The sequence below is a fragment of the Muntiacus reevesi genome, chromosome 22, assembly GCF_963930625.1.
Source record: "Muntiacus reevesi chromosome 22, mMunRee1.1, whole genome shotgun sequence".
NCBI classification, from domain to species: domain Eukaryota; kingdom Metazoa; phylum Chordata; class Mammalia; order Artiodactyla; family Cervidae; genus Muntiacus; species Muntiacus reevesi.
The window spans coordinates 27486682-27509235 of record NC_089270.1 but is presented as its reverse complement, the minus strand read 5'-3'; the positions used below and the strand labels follow the sequence as shown (position 1 = coordinate 27509235).

Here is a 22554-nt window from a genome sequence, read left to right as displayed (position 1 = left end):
AGAGAAAAGATCTAAAATTTTTTGTCATAAAAGTTGAAAACAGGTGTAAAAAAGCAATCTTAATCAAAGGTGCCATTAACATGAGTAAAGGAAGAATTCAAGGCAAAACATATTACATAGAAAAAATATTTATAAAAATAATAGATAATAGAATACACTGGGAGTGTATGACAGCTCAACTTCTATGTACCCTGACAATGCAACACAGAAACATATACGGTAAAAATATAAACTTAAGCAACTTGAAAATTCACACAACTTAGTGGGAAACTTTCCAAATACCTATCAGAAAATGAGGAAATCAAGTAGACTATACAGATATGGACAATTCAACAGTAGAATTAACAAACTATACTTATATTTCATAATGAAACAGAACTTAGTATTATCATATGAACAAAGAACATAGTCTTTGAAAGCAAATAGAAACCTGATTATATCTTAAGCAAAGGAAAATCTCAACAGGTTTTTTAAAAAAATGACACAGGATACATCCGAGGTCCATAAAGCAAAAGGAAATTAAAAATTATCAATAAAAGGATAACACTACACTTAAAAATTTTAAAAGAAAATAGCCTACTAATGAACTCTTAGACAAAGTGAAAACTAAAACTGTAAACAAATCATTTCAAATGGAATTGGTCACAGTAATTCTTAAAGAAAAATTTAAAGCCTTAAATATATTCAGTATAATACAAAAAAGGTTTAAATACATAAAAAGTTTCAAAGATAAAATACAAATAAAAATATATCATATATAATTTACAGTGATAAATACAGAAATGAAGAAATTCAGAGAGATACAAAAGTAATAAATAAAACCAAAAACAACTACTTGGGTAAGTCTGACAAGAGAAACAAGCCTTTAACAAGTCTGATTATGGAAAACCAGAGAATAAAAAATACAAGGAATCATTAAAATTAGAGAACTAAGCACAATTGATACATAAGTAAATGGGAAAGTCTAAAAAAAAAAAAAATGGATGATTTTCTAAGAAAAGAAATCATCAAAATTACCTCAAGGAAAGGTGGAAATGTAATAGAATATATCTACAGAAGAAACCTTAACGATAGTTATATATCTACCTTTCAAAAGGAATATAACATTATTATATTATTTACGAAGTTAATTTGGCAATTGTATAAATAGTGTAGAGCACGTACATGAAAGGGGATCAAGAAAACATGAAACACAATCATATGTGATCTTCCCCTACCTGGAATGCTTTTGCCAATGCTTTCACCATTCTTCAGGTCTTAGTTTTTATTTTACCTTCTCAGATGATAATAAGAGATACTCTCCTCATTTCTCTACCACACCATTCTCTTTATTTCCTCCACAGTACTACCACAGTCTAAAATTATCTTGTTCTTGAGTACTTGCTTATTATCTCTCTTCTCCATTTAAAAAAGAGAGGAACCAATCAGACTTACTCAGCGCTATCACAAGTTGGGGGCAAAGTTCCTGGCACAATGCAATACAATATTACAAGTATCCAAACACTTGCTGAATAAATACTAAAAATGACAAACACTGTTACCAATATTAGGCAAATATAGTAATGTAATTTACTACATTAAAATGCTAGAGATGAAAAGAACATGTATCATTGTAACAAAAACACATGATAAAACATATTATATACTTTTAAGCCAAGAATGATACTTTTGTTCCTGACAATGTATTCTCTCAGAAATCTAAGGCATATATAAACATAGAAGTTTAAAAATTAGACGCATTCCATTTAAATCAGAAAAGATGTCCAAATCAGAACTAGTAGGGAACAGGTCTGGAAACCTAAACAAAGCAGTAAGACCAGAAAACAAAACAAAAAATAGAGAAGTATAAATACTGAAAAAGGAAACAACAAAATGCCATCATTTGCAGAAAACGCAATCATCCTTCTAGAAATTTCAAGAGAATCAACTGACAATTAAGTAAATAGTAAGATCAACATACAAAAATCAGTAGATTTCCCATACACTAGCAATAACCAACTGAAAAATAAAGTGCAAAATGGAAGAAAAGATGTAATTCACGGTAACAACAAAAACTATGAAATACCCAGGAATAAACCTAACAAGAAAAATGTAAGACCTACATGAAAAAAAAAAAAAAAAACCGATAAAATTTACTAAAGGACATAAAAGAACACCTGAAGAAATGGAGAGGCATACCATGTTCCTGGATGGGAAGATTCAATAGTGTAAAGATGTCAATTCTCCCCAAATTAATCTGTAAATTCAATGCACTTCCAATCAAAATCCCAAAGGGATTTTTAATGGAACTTGACATGTTGATTCTAAAGTTCATCTGGAAGAGAAAATACACAGAAATTGCCAAAATTTTTTTGAAAAAGACAATGGGGAGGGGTGCCCTACCAGATGTCAAATATAAAATGATAATCATCAAAACAATGGAGTATTAAATCCAGAACAAACATATTTTGGACTTTTAAATTATGATACAGATGATACTTCAAGTCAGTGGGAAAAAAAGACATTGTTCAATATATTATTTTGGGAGAATGGTTACAAAACTGAGAAAATTAGTTAGGTCTCAGCCATAAAACATATATTTTAAAAATTCCAGATGAATTAAAATCTACTAGAAACATAAATAAAACTGAAGACATAGTAGAAGAAAACATAAGAGGCTAAATTACTATAAGAGGGCTTTTCAGGACAGATACAAAACCTAGAAGCTAGGAAGGAAAAGACTGATAGATTTCGACAGTATAAAAATGAAAAATCCAAAGATTCCATCAAGTAAGACAATTGACAGGTTAGCAGAAAATGTTATAAAATATGATGGTTATATTAAAAACAGAATTTTAATGAAATCCTAAAATTTCAGTAAGAAAAAGGCAAACCCCACAATAGGCAAAACGGTATGAGTAGGCAATTTATACAAGACGTAACAAATGAACAACAAATATGCTCAACCTCAATGGCAATCAGGTAAATACAAATTAAAATGAGGTATTATTTTTTATCCATTGACAGATAATGCCTATTTTGGGGAATAATATGGTAGAATCTATAATCAACATTTAAAATGCAATTTTCATTCTAGGAATTTAGATTGCAGAAATACCTGTATATGTCAGCAAAAAAAAAATGTAAAGAATGTTTATTACAGAACTGATTATAACAGAAAAAATTACATAATCCATATACCCATCAACAGAATAATAGTTTTAAGTTAAGAAGCAATGAACAACCATCTGAAGAAAAAAGTAGATCTACATATAAAGACCTACACCATGACTATGTAAATGTACCTATTCTATTCTTTTTGTCCCTTTAATTTTCATTTCTTTAGACTTCATTTTTTATCTTTATGAAACTTAACAATGAAGTGACATTTTCCAACTTGTTTATTATTGTATTTGAATATAAATTCATTTAGGCAAGGACCATACTTTGTTCCTTGCTCTTCCCTTTGCAAACAGAACAGGGCTTTAAAAACATTAAGCTTAAACTCAAACACATTTCCTGAATGAACACACAAATCAAAGGTATCAATATTACATTTCATTAGGTGAAAAATGTAAGCCTCAGAAAAGCAGGCATGGTATATGTCTGCTTAGGTTGATTAAAAACAAAATATATGTATATTCAAGAAAACAAAAATCTCAAGATATATAACCCAAGTGGTGATCAAGGAGTGAAATCAACCAGAGAATTTTACTTTTCTACTTATCTGTACCCTTCTATACTCTACCGCTTACCTTATAAAAATATTACTTTATAAAAATACCAATAAAAGGACCACATAGTTTTCTACTGTGTAATCTTAGCAAATAATTTAATAATTTAGATCTTCAAAGAAAATTTAATACTTTTAATTTTAGAGCCTCAAAAATATCAAGAATAACTTCTTTCCATATTTCTAACAAATTACAAAAGAAGTATCAAAACAATTTGTATTATTTTGAGGTATATAGGATTAACTTGCTAGTATATGTAATTCAGTCTGAAATGCACATGCAACAGATATACTTTTTAAGTAAATAGAAAAAAAAAGTTGGCATCGGGCTTCCTGGTGGCTCAAATGGTAAAGAATCAGTGTGCAATGTGGGAGACCTGGGTTTGATCCCTGGATTGGGAAGATCCCCTGGAGGAGGGCATGGCAACCCACTCCAGTATTCTTGCCTGGAGAATCCCATGGACAGAGGAGCCTGGAGGGCTACACAGTTCATGGGGTCAGAGAGAGATAGGACTGAGCAACTAGGCATAGCACAGCTTGACATCAATATTAAGTCACTGAAAGATTCAGTTACAGCAACAGCTTGTTTTCCCAGGAGAACACTGTATTTCCCTCCATTCTTTTTCTTCCTGTAGCCAATTAAATTTCTTTGAAAATCAGGCTTCTCAAAGTATAAGTTAGAATAAAGTTCACCCATTTTAGTTGTATACGTCTATTGGAGGAAAGTTTGCAAGTGAAGGGTTAGTCACTCAGTTGTGTCTGTGACATCATGGACTGTAGCCTGCCAGGCTTTTCTGTCCATGGAATTCTCCAGGCAAGAATACTAAAGTGGGTAGCCATTCCCTTCTCCAGGGGATCTTCCTGACCCAGGGATCAAATCTGCATCTCCTGCATTGCAGGCAGATTCTTTACCATCTTGAGCCACCAGGGAAGTCCCATATAAATCTATGGATAATGGCAAATATATAGTTACATAATTTCACCACAATCAAGATAGATAGTATTTCTTATACTCAAACATTTCTCCTGCTCCTTTGTAGGCAATCTCTTACCACCATCCTAGTAATCGTGTTTTCTGTTACTTTCATTTTTCTCTTTTTCAGAAGGAAATGGAATTATTCAAAGTTTTGAGTGCAGCCTCTTTTACAAATGCACAATGCCTTTAAAATTCATCTACTCTACAGAACTCATCGCATCAGTAGTTCATTCCTTTTTATTGCTGAATACCATTGCATCATACAGATATATCTCATTTTTAGTTATTCATTAATTAATGAACATTTGAGTACTAGGCTTTATGTGGACATGTTTTCATTTCCTTTGGATAAATACATGAGAAAAAAATGCGCTTTTAAATTTTTAAGAAAACAGCAGACTTTTATAAATGACAGTACCATTTTGCATTCCCACCTGCAATGTATGAGAGTTCTGGATGCTTTGGATTCTCGCTAGCATTTGATATTGTCAGCTTTTTTTTTCTTTAATTCCTCCACTCTAGATATTAATATAGGGCTTCTCAGGTGGCACTCGTGGTAAAGAACCTGCCTGCCAATGCAGGAGACATAAGAGATGCAGGATCAATCCCTGGGTCGGAAAGATCCCCTGGAGAAGGGCATGACAATCCACTACAGCATTCTTGCCTAGAGAATTCCATGGACAGAGGAGCCTGGCGGACTACAGTCCATAGGGTCGCAAATGGTCAGACAGGACTGAAGCGACTGAGCATGCACACACCAGCTATTAATACTAAGATAAATTATCATTTTTGTTTTACTCTGAAATTCTTACTGGCTAGCGAATGATGTTGAGCATCTTTCCCTCTGTTTAACTGCAATCAATGTATTTTATTTCATAAAGTATCTGCTAAAAAACCTTTTCTTCATTTTTTATTCAATTGCTTGTCCCCTCATTATTGAGTTGTGAGAATCCTTAATGTAGTCAGGATACAATCCTTTACCAGATATGTGGTTTGCAAATTTTTCTACAAGCTGATGGCTTGTCTTTCTGTTTTCTTTTCAGTAGCTTTAGAAGAACAAAAGTTTTCTAAGTTTGATAAGTTCAAATTATCATTTTTGCTTTTATGTTTGCATTTTTTTGTGTTCAATCTAAAATATTTTTACCTAATTCAAGGTCACAAAGATTTTCTATGTTCTCTCCTAGAAGTTTTATTGTCTTACCTTTTATATCTAGATTTATGAACTAATTCAAGTCAATATTTGCATCAAGTGCAAGTGTGAGTTAAAGTTCCTTTTGTAAAAGTATATCCAAATGTTCCAGCACCATTTATTGAGAAGACTATATTCTTGGCACCTTTGTGAAAAATCAATTGGTCAGACATGGATTTCTCTATATTCTATTCATCTACATGCCTATACTTTCATCAAAATCACAGCGTCTAGGTTTAATATAGCTTTATAACAAGTCTTAAAGTCCAACTTTGTGCTTGTTTTCAAAACCGTTTTGGCTATTCTAGAGTCTTTTCTGTATAGATATTAGAAACAGTTTGTCAATTTCTACCAGGGAAAAAAAAAAGAAAGGCCTGGTAGAATTCTGATTGGGATTATGCTATAGGCCATTTTCGAGGGACAAAAGGGAAAGGAATGACATCTTAATAGGATTGAGTCTTCCAAATTATGAATATAGCATATATATTTTCATTTATTTAGTACATCATTGATTTCTCTCATGAATGTTTTACAGTCTTCAGTATATAAATTATATATATACTTTTATTTATGCTTAAGTGTTTCATGATTAACACTTCAAAATGGTTTCATTTTCTAAGTGTTCATTCCTAACATATAGAAATATGAGACCCTGCTAAAGCTCACTAATTAGTTCTAGTATACTTTTTTATAGATTCCATTAGATCTTGTACACAGACAATCATGCCATCTGTGAAGAAAGACACTTTATAATATGTTTCTTTCCGATCTCGGTGCTTCTTTCTTTTCTTCTTAGCTTACCCCACTAGGAGCTCTAGCACTATGCTGAGTAGGAATGATGAGAATGAACAGCTCTGCCATGTTCTCAACCACAGGGGAAAGCATTCATTCTCACCATTAAGTATGACATTAATTATATGCTCTTTAAAAATACCCTTTATCGAGTTAAAAAAAATCCTCAGCAAACCTAAGAATTCTCTTATGTTCCTAGTTTGCTGAAACATTTTTCAATAATGCATGCTGAATTTAGACAAATTCTTTCTGTATGTATACTGGGACTGTAAAACAATTTTTCTTCTTAAGTATGTAAATACAGCAAATTACACTGATTGATTAGCAAATGTTAAATCATCTTTGCATTCCTAATACACCATTTATTCATGATGTATAACCTTGCTTGTATATTGCTATATTCTGTTTGATAATATTTTGTCAGGATTTTACTCCTCCTATCTTGGTTTCCCCAAGGAAATCTTTTTAATTCACTGATTTTATTGTCTGCTGGCAAACAAGAAGTAGCAGGAATACAGTCTGAGTCACACAGTGTTCCCACAAAAGTTCTGTCTTCATCCTAGGAACAGGACTATTTTATAGTAAGTTAAGCAAAAATATGATAAATAACTTAAATTAAAAAGATTAAAATGAATTATCATTTGAATTGTTAAAAGAATCTTCATGACCAATTCAACTCAGTAGACATTCTTACCTAATTAATTTGGATGAGTCTTAATAACTCCTGGGTTGTAGGACATATACCTTTACTAATCTGTTTCCACCACAGCACTTCACACATCAAATGTCACAGATACAGCATATTTTAATTATTACATTAAAATGTTTGAAAGAAATTAATACATTCAATTTTCAGAAAGAGCTTTATAAGCATTCTCTAACTAAAATGTTCTATTTGTCTGCTCGTTATTAAGAACACAGGATATATTCTGAATAGAACCCTTTTAGATTCCAACTCCTCACCAGTATTCTAAACTGAGTAGCAACAGTTGTTAGATCGTGTGTTGCCAATATATCCCACCCACAATAAGAAGAGTTCTTGTAGTAGAAGGTGGAGAGGCAGTTATTATGCAAATACCACTGAAGTCTTATATTACTATAGTCATATAGTGAATACTGTTTACATTATGTAATCAAGGTTATGCAATGTTTATAGTATAGACATTGTGCTAGAACACAATAAATGTATCCTGACAAACTTCATATTCTGCAAAGTAGCAGATTAAAAATAAGATGGCTTAGGGAAAAAACAGGACTGGGAACATTCCACTCAAAACTTAAGCAACTCTAATCAGAACACCAGGAATAAAGAAATGCCTCAGACTTCCCTAGCGGTCCAGTGATTAAGAATCCACCTGCCAACGCAGGGGACACAGGTTCAGTCCCTGGTCTGAAAAACTCCCACGTGCCACAGAGCAGCTAAGCCCCTGTGCCGCAACTACTGAACCTGCCCCCTAGCGCCCATGGGCCACAACTAGTGAGCCCACGTGCCCTAGAGCCAGCGCTCTGCAACAAAAGTCACAACAATGAGAACCCTGAGCACTGCAACAAAGACCCCGTACAATCAAAGTTAATTATTGATTAAAAAATAAAAAAGAAATATATTTTAACTTTTAAAAGAGAACCCTGTAACAGCACTTTCAAGCGAGAACACATAGCCAAACTGAGCCAAGACAAAGGAATTCAGGTGAATGAGCATCATATAATATTATCTATTTTTTCACTTGGGGTATCCAGGTGTGCTGGGGCTTCCCAGGTGATGCTAGAGTAAAGGTAAAGAATTTGCCTGACAATGCAGGAGACACAGGAGATGCAGATTTGATCCCTAGGTGGGGAGGATCACCTGGAGGAGGGCATGGCAACCCACTCCAGTATTCTTGCCTGGAGAATTCCATGGACAGAGGAGCCTGGCGGGCTACTGTCCATAGGGTCGCAGAGTCAGACATGACTAAACTGACTTCACACACAACATACTCAAGTGTGCTAGTATACTTTACATTTGCTCTTGTTATTCAGTGGTACAAACTTAAAAAGACTGAGGAAAAACTGTCTATGAACCAAAGTACCCTCAGACTTAATACTGCCATCATTCACCTAATTTTAGGTATCCATATATAATCTATGTCAGAACATTTTTGAAATTACCCCAAGAAAACAAATATAGACTAGAATTGTCTCAAGCAACTGGAACATATGGTCACTGCATCTACTTAATGATTGTATATGAGCATTTGTTCACTTTAAAGAAGCATTCAATGGAGCAGAATAGTTTTACTAAAATATCAGTGACTTTGATCCATTGCATAGAGTCATATTAGTAAAATAATATAAATTTATTATGTAACTAGCAATAAAAATGTTTAAGTCTATACACTGAACTCCTTAAATTATCCCAAAACATCATGTACTTTATCGTTGCAAATGAAAATCCCATTTGGGGCACAGCAAATGTACACCCAACAAATTAACTGCGTAGCCATTAGTGATATGTTCCATTTGATAAAAACTTATATTATTTAAGAATATGTCTATTTGACACTCAAAAGCTCAAGACTTCCTAAGAAATGTGGCTAAGTTATCTACAAGATATGCTGGCAAAATGGTTTTGATATATATTCATATGCAACATCTCATCCCAAATTCATACTTTTGTAAAAGAAAAAAGACAATTTGAATGTTGAAAGCCCCACGATTTAAAATTAATAACTCGAGAAGTAATTTCTTAGTATAGTCTAGTATCACCTAGAAAAAAATTAAAGACAATTTACATTAGTATATTATAGTGATAGTCGTTTAGTCATGTACAATTCTTTGCAACCCTATGGACTATACAGTCCATGAAATTTCCCAGGCCAGAATACTGGAGTGGGTAGCTGTCCCCTTCTCCAGGGGACCTTCCCAACCCAGGGATCAAACCCAGGTCTCCCACATTGCAGACAGATTCTTTACCAGCTGAGTCACCAGGGAAGCCCAAGTATACTATAGCTTCACCTCAAATTACAAATGAGATCTAACCAAAATTACAAAATTCCTTTCACTGGACATCTAACCCCCACCACATATCCTCCAACAAAATCAAAGCCACCCTTTCACAAAATGATACCCAAATGCATTCTTCAAAGAGTTACGTAATATATTAGATGAGTCATGAACAAAACAAATTACAAAATTTCAAAACTGTAAAAGTGAAATATCCTAGCTAAGGAAGGTAACCTAAAACTTACATTTCTATGTAATACAAGATGGACTGTACTGGTGGTCCAGTGGTTAAGAATCCACCTGCCAATGCAAGGGATACAGGTTCAATCCCTTGTCTGGGAAGATCCCACATGCTGTGAAGCAACTAAGTCTGTGTACCACAACTACTGAGTCTATGCTCTAGAGCCCTAGAGACGCAACTACGGAGCCTATGTGCCACAACTACTGAAGCACTCATGCCCTAGGGCTAGCATTCCGCAACAAGAGAAGCTAGCGCACTGCAACTAGAGATAGCTTCCGCTCGCCACAACTGGATAAAGCCTTCATGCAGCAATGCAGATCCAGTGCAGCCAAGTAACTAAATACATAAATATGGGTCTGGAAGATCCCTGGGAGTAAAGAATGGCAACCCTCTCCAGTATTCTTCCTCGGAAAATTTCACAGACAGAGGAGCCTGGCAGGCTAGAGTCCATGGGACTCCAAAGAGTCAGATACCACTGAGCAACTGAGCGCACAATGAAAAAGATATACCAGAATGTGAAGAGTTTGATATCAAAGATCTTAACAACTCTTACTTCCTGTGAGCCCATCCAGAGAAAGTAGCTATAGTACATTCTAAAAGTTACCCATTCTTTTCCCAACACATCTTTTTCTGTTTGTGGCTCCATCTGCCTCAAATTATGGCAATAAAGGTGGGTGGAAAGAGGAGACAAGGAAAGTGGGAGGGGAAAGAAAGGAGAAAAAAAAAATCCAGCAGGACAAAGAAATAGGACATCAGGTACCTTCCAGCATGAAGTCATCTATTTTTCTGAAGAAAACATTTTCTCAATTTTCCATTACCTTATATAAAATACAAGGCTGAATCATTAATTCAACCTCTTTCAATCCCCTTTGTAACATTACGTAGGACTGCCCTGGTGGTTCAGTGGTTAAGAATCCGCCTGCAAATGATGGTGACACGGGTTCAACCCTGGGTCCAGGAAGATCCCACATGCTGCAAGGCAACTAAGTCCCTTGCGCCACAACGACTAAGCCTGTGTTCTAGAGCCCACATGCAGCAACTACTGAAGCCAGGGCCTGTGCTCCACAACGAAAAGCCACACAGTGAGAAGCCCATGTGCCACAAGAAGAGAGTAGCCCCCACTCTCCACACCTAAAGAAGGCCCACAAACAGCAGTCAAGACTCAATGTGGCCAAAATTAAAAATGAAGATGAAATTTTTTAAAAAGTTAAATGCAGAGGTATACCCTAGGAATTTTCAATTACAGTTCCCTCTCTGCTGCCATTTACTAAGATTTTCAAATGGCTAGTTTCTTCTGATCACTCAGGCTTCACTTAAATTTGTCATTCCTTAGAGTAGGATTTTGTGACCCTATGAACCCTCCTCCTCTCTGTCATGGTCCATCCCCATTACCTTGACTTCATTTTCCAATAGTAGTAATGATAATATTAACTTCTATTATTTATTTTCTAGTCAAATTACATGCTGTCAGTCTTTTCAACTAAAATAAAATCCCAAGAAAGTAGGAACTTCATCTATCTTTTCATTGCTGTAGTCTAAGCCAAGAGCAGTACACCAAGGAAGCAGTCAATAAATATTTCTTGAATTATGTCATTAAATTACATCATTAAAGATATTTAACTTTGACCAGTCCTTTATTTTGAAACCCTGAAATACATCTCCATGCTTTCCATATTTTTTATCATCTTAAAAACATTTCTGACAGCAGAGTATATCCATGAATTATATCTTTTTCATCTAGAGGGATACAATTGCAATGAAAATTCATACAGTTTAGTATATATCCCTTTTTGAAGCCAGAAAGACATTAAACACTAAAAATGTTCTTATGCTAACAGAGATTGACTTATATTTTTAACCCATCATGAATTTCAGAATCCTAAAAAAGAAACAAAGGAGAGCTTTTGTCTCTGTCAGTGCTGATTATAGAACAAAATAAGTTTATATTATAAAATACAGAAAGAACATTTTTGTCCAGATTATTTAAACACTGAAAAAGTCTATCATAATAGACTGCAGAATCTCCTCTTCTGAGTTTTTTAGGAAATGTCAGCCAACTCAAAGGTCGACTTCTATTCAGCATTTAATAAAGATGCAACCTTACTTCCTTGGTACTGTGGACTACAATGCTTGTGTCCCCCACAAAATCATCTGCTGAAATCTACCTCACAATGTAATGATACTAAGGTAAGGCCTTTGGGAAGTAATAAGATTAGAAGTCATGAGAAAGGCACTCTCTATAATGGGATTATTGCCCTTATAAGAATCATAAGAGAATATGCTTCCTCTTTTGGCACTCCCACCACATGAAAGTACAAGAAGATGGCTCTCTGCAACATGAAAGAGGGTCCTCAGTAGAACCTAACACCACTCCAGCACCCTGAGATCTCAGACTTCCAGCCTCTAGAACTAAGAAACGTAAATTTCTGTTTACAAACCACTTAATCTATGGTACTTTGTTATAGCAGTCCAAATAGGCTAAGATATCTGGAGAATTAGGGGGCATATTGCTTTATATTCTGTTTAACCAGTCTTAGAGCAGTCATTCTCAAATTTAGCTGTACAGCAGAATTAACAGAAAAAGCACTAATGCCTGGGCTCCTTAGATATTTAATCATGTAGGGGTATGGCTTGAGCATTAAGAATTTTTAAAAGCTCCTAGGTTATGCACTGGAGAAGGAAATGGCAACCCACTCCAGTGTTCTTGCCTGGAGAATCCCAGGGACAGTGGAGCCTGGTGGGCTGCCATCTATGGGGTCACACAGAGTCGGAAGCGACTGCAGCAACTTAGCAGCAGCAGGTAATGCAAATGCAAGACCAAGGTTAAACCACTGCTCAAAAGGTGAGATTAATTAACTGCATCATGTAAGTAGCTTATATATGAAGACAAAAACAGCTTCTCTTAATGGAAAGGCATTTAATGATTCTAAATTCATTAGCTTTTGTTTATCTTCAAAAACAATCAAATATTTTCTAAATCACATAAAGGGTGTCAGAATCTTTCTTTCTCATACTTTCTCTCAGTTGTTAAACACATCAAAATACTTCTAATGTACTCAGCACTATGCTAGGCACTGATGAATAAAGCTGGATCACTGTATTCTTGTGATTAAGCATCCACTCCTACCTTTAAGATGTCCTCACCTCAGCCACCACCATGATCACACTCTCCTTTCCATCAAGGGTTGGACTGTATCAGTCCATCAAAAAACAACTATAATGCCAAATGTACACCTTTGGAGGACTAGTGTTCAAGGTTAACTTTGTTCTTACTCAAGGATTATTCATAGGATTTAGGCAATCTTAGTCAAAAAGATGTTGATACTGTAAAGAACAGGTGTCCTGAAATACAAAATGACCTCACTAATTAATCATCTCATTAAATAGTGCTAACTTTTTCTTAACTTCTAACATAGTCCTAACTTTTTTTCACATCATGTATCACAAGATAAAATAAATTCTAGTAAGACTGGATCAAAAAATATATAGATAAATATTATCTGATCTCCAAAAGAGGAAAGACGTTTTTAAATATAAAAGGAGACATGCTTCACAAAGATACACAGGAGGGAGATGGTGAGATATATGGAGAGAGTAACTTGGAAACTTACAATATGTAAAAAAGACAGTCAATGGGAATTTGTTGTATGACTCAGGAGAAGTCAAACAGGGGCTCTGTAACAATCTAGAGGGGTGGAATGGGGGAGATGGGAGGGAGGTTCAAGAGAGAGGGGACATATATATAACTTAATGGTTGATTCTTGTTGGTATTTGACAGAAAACAAAATTCTGTAAAGAAATTATCCTTTAATTAAAAAGCAAATTAAAAATCATATACATATAAAATACCCTTATATAAAATATAAATTTCCCAGAAAAAAATTTATCACATTTGACAAAGATTCACATCAGTACAGAGATTTTTTTCAAAAAATAAAGCCACATTTCCTTAGAAAATGACCAACTGACATTTTTAAAATGTTTTTCCAGTAGAAAACCTAAAAATAACCCAAGTATCCAGCAATATAAAAGCACAGTCAGTTATATTCTTCAGCTAGAATATTATGCAATCACCAAAATTATCATTAAAACAAAAAAAGATCAAGGTATGTATATTAAAAATTAGGATATAATATTCTGAAGTCTAGCAAAAATATATCAGATGTGAGCAAAAGACCGAGATACAAATATTAAAATATGCTTTTTTTTAAATGCTTCAAACTCTTTACACAAAATATATATTAATGTAATTAACCAAGGTTTCAAAATCCATATCCTTTGATCTAGAAATCTACTAGAAGTTTCTGAAATACAGAAAATACAGGAAAATACTTATTGCTAAATTATTTATAATAGCAAAAGAAAAAAATTGACATATTTAAATTGATACTTCCAGATAATATTTAAGGATACAGCAAAATATAAATAATGTGTGAGGAGACCTTTGCATCTATCTTCATCAGTGATTGTTGCTCAGTTGCCAAGCAGTGTCCACCTCTTCACGATCCCATGAACTTCAGCATGCCAGGCTTCCCTGTCCTTCACTATTTCCCGGAGTTTGCTTAAGTTCATGTCCACCAAATCAGTGATGCTATCCAACCATCTCATCCTCTGCTGCCCTCTTCTTTTGCCTTCAATTCTCCCCAGCATCAGGGTCTTTTCCAATGAGTTGGCTCTTACCATTTCAGCTGGCCAAAGGACTGGAGCTTAAGCTCCAGTATCAGTCCTTCCAGTGAGTATTCAGGGTTGATTTCAAGATTGACTGGTTTGATCTCCATGCTGTTCAAGGGACTCTCAAGAGTCTTCTCCAGCACCATAGTTTGAAAGCATCAATTCTTCGGTATTCTGCCTTCCTTATGGTCCAGCTCTCCCATCCATACAAGATTACTAGAAAGACCATAGCCTTAACTATATTGACATTTGTCAGTAAAGGTGATATCTAATCTTAAAGCACTGTGGTCAGAGAAAAATACTTGAAATGATTGCAATTTTTAAAAATGTACCAAAGCTTGATTTGTGACCCAAGATGTGGAAAATGTTCCACATGCATTCTGGAGAATGTTCCATGTGCACTTGAGTAAAAAGTTCAATCTATTGTTTTTGGATGAATTCTAGCAGACAGAATCCAACAACACATTAAAAGGATTGTACATTATGATCAAGTGGGCTTTATCCCAGGGCTGCAAGGATTCTTCAATATATGCAAAGCAATAAATGTGATACACCATATTAACAAATTAAAAGATAAAAACCATATAATCATCTCAACAGATGCAGGGAAAGCTTTTGACAAACTTCAACATCCCTTTACAGTAAAACTCTCCAGAAAATAGGTATAGAAGGAACATACCTCAACATAATAATGGTGATATATGACAAATCCACAGCAAACATTATTCTCAATGGTGAAAAACTGAAAGCAGTTCCTCTAGGATTAAGAACAAGACAAGTGTGCCCACTCTGGCCACTATTATTCAATATAGCTTTGGAAGTCCTAGCCATGAAAATCAGAGAAGAAAAGGAAATAAAAAGAAACCAGATTGGAAAAGAAAAAGTAAGACTCTCACTGTTTGCAGATGACAAAGTATTTACTAATAGAAAACCCTAAAGATGCCACCAGAAAATTAACTAGAGCTAATCAGCGAATATAGCAAAGTCTCAGGATATAAAATTAACACGCAGAAATACCTCACATTCCTATACACTCTAACAAGGAAAAGTCCACAATAGAAATTAAGAAAACAATTCCATTCGCCGTTGCAACTAAAACAATAAAAGCCTTAGGAATAAACCCACCTAAAGAGACAAAAGACTTGTAATGCAGAAAACTATAAGACACTGATGAAAGAAATCAAAGACAACAGCTTTCCCAGTGGCTCAGTGATAAAGAATCCGCCTGCCAACAGAGGAGACCCAAGTTCGATCCTTGGTCTGGGAACATTCCACATGCTGTGGAGCAACTAAGCTCACGCACCACAACTACTGAACCTGTGCTCTAAAGTCCAGTAGCCAAAACTACTGAAGCCCGCACACCCTGGAGCCCATGCTCCATAACAAGATAAGTCACTGCAATGAGAAGCCCACATACTGCACCTAGAGAGCAGCCCCAGCACTCCGCAACTAGAGAAAAGCCCGTGCAGCAACAAAGGCACAGCACAGTCAAAAATAAATTAATTATTAAAAAAAACTACAATGGGTTGTCACCTTACACCAGTCAGAATGGCCATCATCAAAAAAATCTACAAACAATAAACGCTGAAGAGGATGTGAAGAAAAGGAAACCGTCCTGCACTGTTGGTAGGAATGTAAACTAATACAGCTATTATGGAGAAGAGTATAGAGATTTAAAAAAAAAACAAAAAAAACTAGGACTAAATCTACTATATGATCGAGCAATCCCACTACTGAGCATACACCACGAGAAAGCCACAATTCTAAAAAATACATGTACCCCAATTTTCACTGCAGCATTATTTACAACAGCCAGGATGTGGAAGCAACCTAGATGTCTATCTATCTATGGATGGATAAAGATGGTATGGTACATGTATACAATGGAATATTACTCAGTCATAAAAAAGAACAAATTTGAGTCAGTTCTAGTGAGGTGGATGAACCCAGAGCCTGTTATAGAGTGAAGTAAGCCAGAAAGAGAAAAACAAATATCGTATATCAACAGATATTAATATATGGAATAAAGAAAAATGGTATTGATGAATTTTCAGGGGAGTGATGGAGATGCAGATGTAGAGAACTGACTTACAGACACAGTGGGGAAGGAGAGTGGGATGAATAGAGAAAGTAGCACTGACAATATACACTATCACGTGTAAAATAGACAGCTGGTGAGAAGTTGCTATCTAACACAAGGAGTGCAGCGTGGAGCTCTATGATGCCCTGCGGGGTGGGAAGCTTAAGAGGAAGAGGATATACATAATTATGGCTAATTTGCATTGTTGTACAGCAGAAACAAACACAGCATTGTAATTTTCCTCCAATTAAAAAATAAATTAAAAATACAATGTGTAAAAAAAAAATACAATGTGTAGCAGGAAAAATCAAGATATACAATATTTTAACATAACAGGGTCCTGATTTGTTAAAAAGGTGCATGTAACTGTATCTGCATAAAGAATGACTGAAAGGAAACATAGCAAAATTTAGCACTGCTCATTTTAACTTTCTTTCAACCATTTTAAAATTTCCAACAAGTTTTCTATGAAATTTTATAATTAATGAAGCTTTCCATCTCATTCCTAAAGACCTGACAATAGAGTGCCACCAGTAATAACATTAAACAGTTTATTTTACAATGCTTCAAAATGTATTTACCTTTCTAAACATAGGCAGCTGAAAGCAATTTTCAGAATTTCTCATTAAACATGTTTAGGCCTCTTTAAAATGTACTATGAAACATAAGTATATTAAATGCTACTGCAAAAACACAGTATGCTATAAACAGTTAATACTGGCAATCGATTATGTCAGAAGCATATACAGTGGAATTGTTTGACACTGTACCTGTTGAGTAAATATTGCATGTATAAGTTATGAAATGACTTTACAACTAAACAGATAAGAGCTAGAAAGACTATAAGATGTGACATTCTATTGGCCGCCATAGATATTTCACTGCAAATTTGCCACAACTTGGTCTATTTTAGTATAACTCTCTCCACAACCCAGCAGTTTACATATAGTGACTGTATGGTTTAGAGTTACAACAAAGTAACTGGTACTTGACTAAGCTTCCCATTTCTTCAGACAAAACAGGGGTATGATAACTGCAAAGAAAGAAGTGAATCCTACTACCTCTTCATCTTTCTACTACATCCAGCATTATTTGAGGAAAACAAAGCAGAGAACTCAAGCCCTACTTAGTTCAGGAGACAGAGACCAGAAGTTGGAGAAGCTGAGAAAGTTAAAATCTGTGAGGCAGGAAACTGGAGAGAAGAACCAGGAACAGAATCATTACAGAGCTATAACCTAACAGCTACAGGGCTCCTACACGGTTGAATCCAACCAGATTCAATCAGTCAGAGGAAAAGGAGCTCACTGAACACTTCGGGTATTTGGTAGAGAATCCAGAAAGGTCACATATATGAATGAGAGGGGCTTCTCTAACTTTGGTGTACAAATACTAGAAAGATGCCATAAGAATGCTTCAAAACAAGCCTCAAAAGAATGAATCTTATTTGCAAGTAATCTGCTACTCAAAATTAAATTCAATACTTCTTAAAGAAGTACAATAATATTTAGATATTTGACAACATAATAATCACACTAAGTTAAGTGTATGAGTACTCAGTCATACCCAACTCTTAGCAACCCCATGAACTGTAGCCTTTCCGGTTCCTCTGGCCACGCGATTTTTCAGGCAAGTGTACTGGAGTGGGTTGTCATTTCCTTCTCTAGATCTTCCTGACCCAGGGATTGAACCAACATCTCTTGCATCTCCTGCATTAGCAAGTGAACTCTTTACGAAGCCCAATAATCACATTATCCAGCATCAAACAAAAATTACTAGACTTGCAAAAAAGAAAGTACATCCAGTAACTGGGGAAGAAAACATAAATAGAAACAGATCTTGAAATGACAGCCATGGAATGAGCAAACAAGACTTTAAAGCTCTTTAAAATAATGTTCACGGATACAAAGAGTGTGAACAAATTGCTGCAAGAAATAAAAATCTTAAAATTGAAAGATCAAAGAGAATTTCCATTGCTGAATAAAATATTTGCTATTAAAAATGAACTGGATGACACTGCAGAAGGACCAATGAACTTGAGACAGAGCAATAAATACTATTTGAACTAAAGTTTGAAGAGAAAAACAAACAAACATGAAACAAAAAAATATACAGAGGCAATGTCACTTTTAGCAGGACGTTGTGCTTACATGTTCACTCGCTAAGCTGTATCTGACTCTTAACAGTCCCACAGTCTGCTAGGCTCCTCTGTCCATGGAATTTCCAAGCAAGAATACTGGAGTGGGTTGCCATTTCCTACTCCAGGGGAGACAATATACAGCCTTGACATACTCCTTTTCCTATTTGGAACCAGTCTGTTGTTCCATGTCCAGTTCTAACTGTTGCTTCCTGACCTGCATACAGGTTTCTCAAGAGGCAGGTCAGGTGGTCTGGTATTCCCATCTCTTTCAGAATTTCCCACAGTTTATTGTGATTCACACAGTCGAAGGCTTTTGCGTAGTCAACAAAGCAGAAATAGATGTTTTTCTGGAACTCTCTTGCTTTTTCGATGATCCAGTGGATGTTGGCAATTTGATCTCTGGTTCCTCTGCCTTTTCTAAAACCAGCTTGAAAATCTGGAAATTCTCAGTTCACATATTGCTGAACCCTGGCTTGGAGAATTTTAAGCATTACTTTACTAGCGTGTGAGATGAGTGCAATTGTGTGGTAGTTTGAGCATTCTTTGGGATTGCTTTTCTTAGGGATTGGAATGAAAACTGACCTTTTCCAGTCCTGTGGCCACTGCTGAGTTTTCCAAATTTGCTGTCATATTTGCAGAGTTGGACACGACTGAACGACTGAACTGAACTGAACTGAACTCCAGGGCATCTTCCCCACCCAGTGACTGAACCCGCCTCTCCTGCACTGGCAGGTGGATTCTTTACTGCTGCACCATCTGGGAAGCCCCGACAGAGGTAATAAAATGGAGTATTAAAAATAATCTATTGAAATACATGAACAATGGAAAAGGGGGCGATAACAAAGTGGGACAAACAAAACAATTAGCAAAATTGTAGACTTAAACATAGAATATTGATAACTACATTAAGTGAAAATGGATCAAATACACTGATTAAAAGGCAGAGATTGACAGTCTGGATAAAAAAGCAAGAGCTAAATATATGATGTCTAAAAGAAACATACTTTATAAAGACAGAGAGAGGTTAAAAGAATAGAAAAAGACATACCATGAAAACATCAGCTGTGGCAAAGCTGGTAAAGCTAATATTAATATCAGACAAAGCAGAACTGAGATAAAACCAGGAATACTAACAAAGATAAAAAGGGACATTTAATTACATAAAAGGATCAATTTAGCAAGAATATGTAATGATCCTAAATGTTTATGTACCTTGTAACAGAGCTCAAAAATATAATGGAGCAAAAACTGACAGATCAGAAAAAAAAGCAAGACTCTTCATAATTATAGCTTAAAATTTTGAAACTCATCTCTTAGTCCTTGCTAGGCAAGTAGACAGAAAATCAGTCAGGACACAAAAGACCTGAACATTATTAATTAACATAATTGATATTTATGAAACACCCCACAACTGCAGAAAATATATTCTTTCTAGATACGCATGAACTTTTATCAAAAATGAACCATATTTTCGACCATAAAACAAGTTTCAATATATCTAAAAGAACTGAAATTGGAGTACAGTATATTCTCTGACCACACATAATACTTTTAAATAATCCACAAACTTTCTCAAAAATAGTTCCTCATCTGAGTGACAGATGACCAAAAATGACTTGAGAGATGATCTTCTCAATCAACATCCCAAGGATGTTATATAAACAATATGATTATATATGTACAAGAGAAAAGAGATGTCTTAAGCATAAAAGTGTAATTTTCCCCAGTTGAGAAAGGCAGAATGAATCAAAGAGGGAATCACAAGGAAAATTATAAAGCCTTTAGAACTAAGTATTGTAATGAAAACACAACACATAAAAATGTGTGGCATATGCCTAAAGCAGTGCACAGAAAGGATATTTACAGCCTTTAATATAGTAAAAAAGATGAAACATTAAAAATAATAATCTAAGCTTCCATTTAAAATAACCAGAATAAGAACAAATTAAATCTACAGAGGAAATATAAGAGCATAGGTCAATGACACAGAAAATGAAGATAACATAAAAACGTCAATAACATGAAATAAAAATTAAAGTTTATAGAAATTGATAAAGGTTTTACAAGAACAAAAGAGAAAATGCAAATTATCACTATCAGAACTGAAAGAATTACTAAAGAATTATTACAGGTTACCATCATTTAAAATGATAAAGACTACTATGAACAACTTTATGTCAATTAATTCAACAACTTACACTGAAATACACAAACTTCTCAAAAAGAATTAAAACTTTCAAAACTGACAAAGAAAAGCTAAATAGCCATGTATCTATGGAAGGAAATGAATTTTTCATTAAAAATGTTCCCACAAATAAAACACAAGGTACAGATGGCTTAACTGGTCAGCTCAATCTCTCAAAACAAATTTTCAGAAAATAGTAAAAAAAGATATACTTCCGAACACTTTATAAGGCTAACATTTCTCTGATACAAAACAGTCAAATTTTTTTTAAAGAAAACTAAAGATCAATATGCCTTGTGAAGAACAATAATCCTTAGTAACATACTAGTAAACCAAATCCAGCCATATCCAAAAGTGGTCATACATCATGACCAAATGCAGTTATTCTAAGAATACAAAGTTGGCTTAAAATCCAAGAGTCAATTAATATAAATCACACAATGACAGAACAAAGGAGGAAAATCAAGGGTCATCTCAATATAATCAGATAAAACACCTGACAATTCAGTATCTTTTGATAATAAAAAATTTTTAGGAAACTAGGGGGTAGATATCTCAACCAGATAAGGGAATCAAGAAAAAAGTATAAAGAACATCATACTTAATTAGGAAAAATTGAACACTTCCCCCGCTAAGATCAGGAACAAGGTCACCAACTCTATTCAGTATTTTACTGGAGGTCCTACGTAGGCCAACAATGCAAGAAATAAGAATTAAAGGCATAAAAATAGGGGAGAAGGAGAGATAAACTGACTTAATTTGCAGAGATGACCATGCATGTAGAAAATTCTACCAACAAACAAACAAAAAACAACCCTGGTAAACCAAGTGAATTTAGCAAACCAATAGGATGTAAGATCAATATACAAATCATTGCATTCCTATGTATAAGCAACAAACAACTGCCAAGTAAAATATAAAGAATTATCATTTGCAATAATCTAAGTATTTCATCGTGGCCTCTCCTAAACCAGGAAGAGGAGAAAGACTCTTAATCACTGTCACTGGAGATGACTCTTATCACTGGTGATGGCTTAAACTTAACTCTGCCTAAGAAACTTCAATAGATAACCCAGTTACTTGGACAGTAAGGAGATCAAACCAGTCAATCTTAAGGGAAATCAACCTGAATACTTGCTGGAAAGACTGATGCTGAAGCTAAAACTCCAGTATTTTGGTAATCTGATTCGAATAGGTGACTCATTGGAAAGTTGCTGATGCTGGGAAAGACTGAGCGCAGAAGGAGAAGACGGTGTCAGAGGATGACATGACTGGATGGTATCGCCGATGTAATGGACATGACTTGGGCAAGCTCTGGGAGATGGTGAAGGACAGACAGGCCTGGCGTGCTGCAGTCCATGGGGTTGCAAAGTGTCAGACACAACTGGACGGCTGAACAACAACAACAACATTTACCAATCAATTTTCCCATATCATTGCCCTCCTACAATTGTCCACCTGAGAAGTCCAAATTCTTTTTCTTTTGGCTAGTCAGGACACAATTTATCATCCTTTGATAAGATGGCATACAAGCAGGACTTCCCAGATGGTTCAGTGGTAAAGAACCTGCCTTCTACTGCAGGGGACACTGG

General features: G+C 35.0%; 1 protein-coding gene across 6 annotated transcripts in view; it reads right to left on the bottom strand.

Moving 5' to 3' along the window:
• ANKRD17 (ankyrin repeat domain 17) overlaps positions 1–22554 on the bottom strand; it is a 161511-nt gene that overhangs the window by 92520 nt on the left and 46437 nt on the right. The window contains exon 1 of one of the 6 annotated variants that reach the window (XM_065914416.1): positions 2179–2274. The exons of the other annotated variants lie outside the window; for them this stretch is intronic. Coding sequence (XP_065770488.1) covers positions 2179–2181 — 3 coding nt within the window. The 5' untranslated portion in view covers positions 2182–2274. Of the gene's footprint in view, positions 1–2178; positions 2275–22554 lie in introns of those variants that run through there. 6 annotated transcript variants of the gene reach the window in all.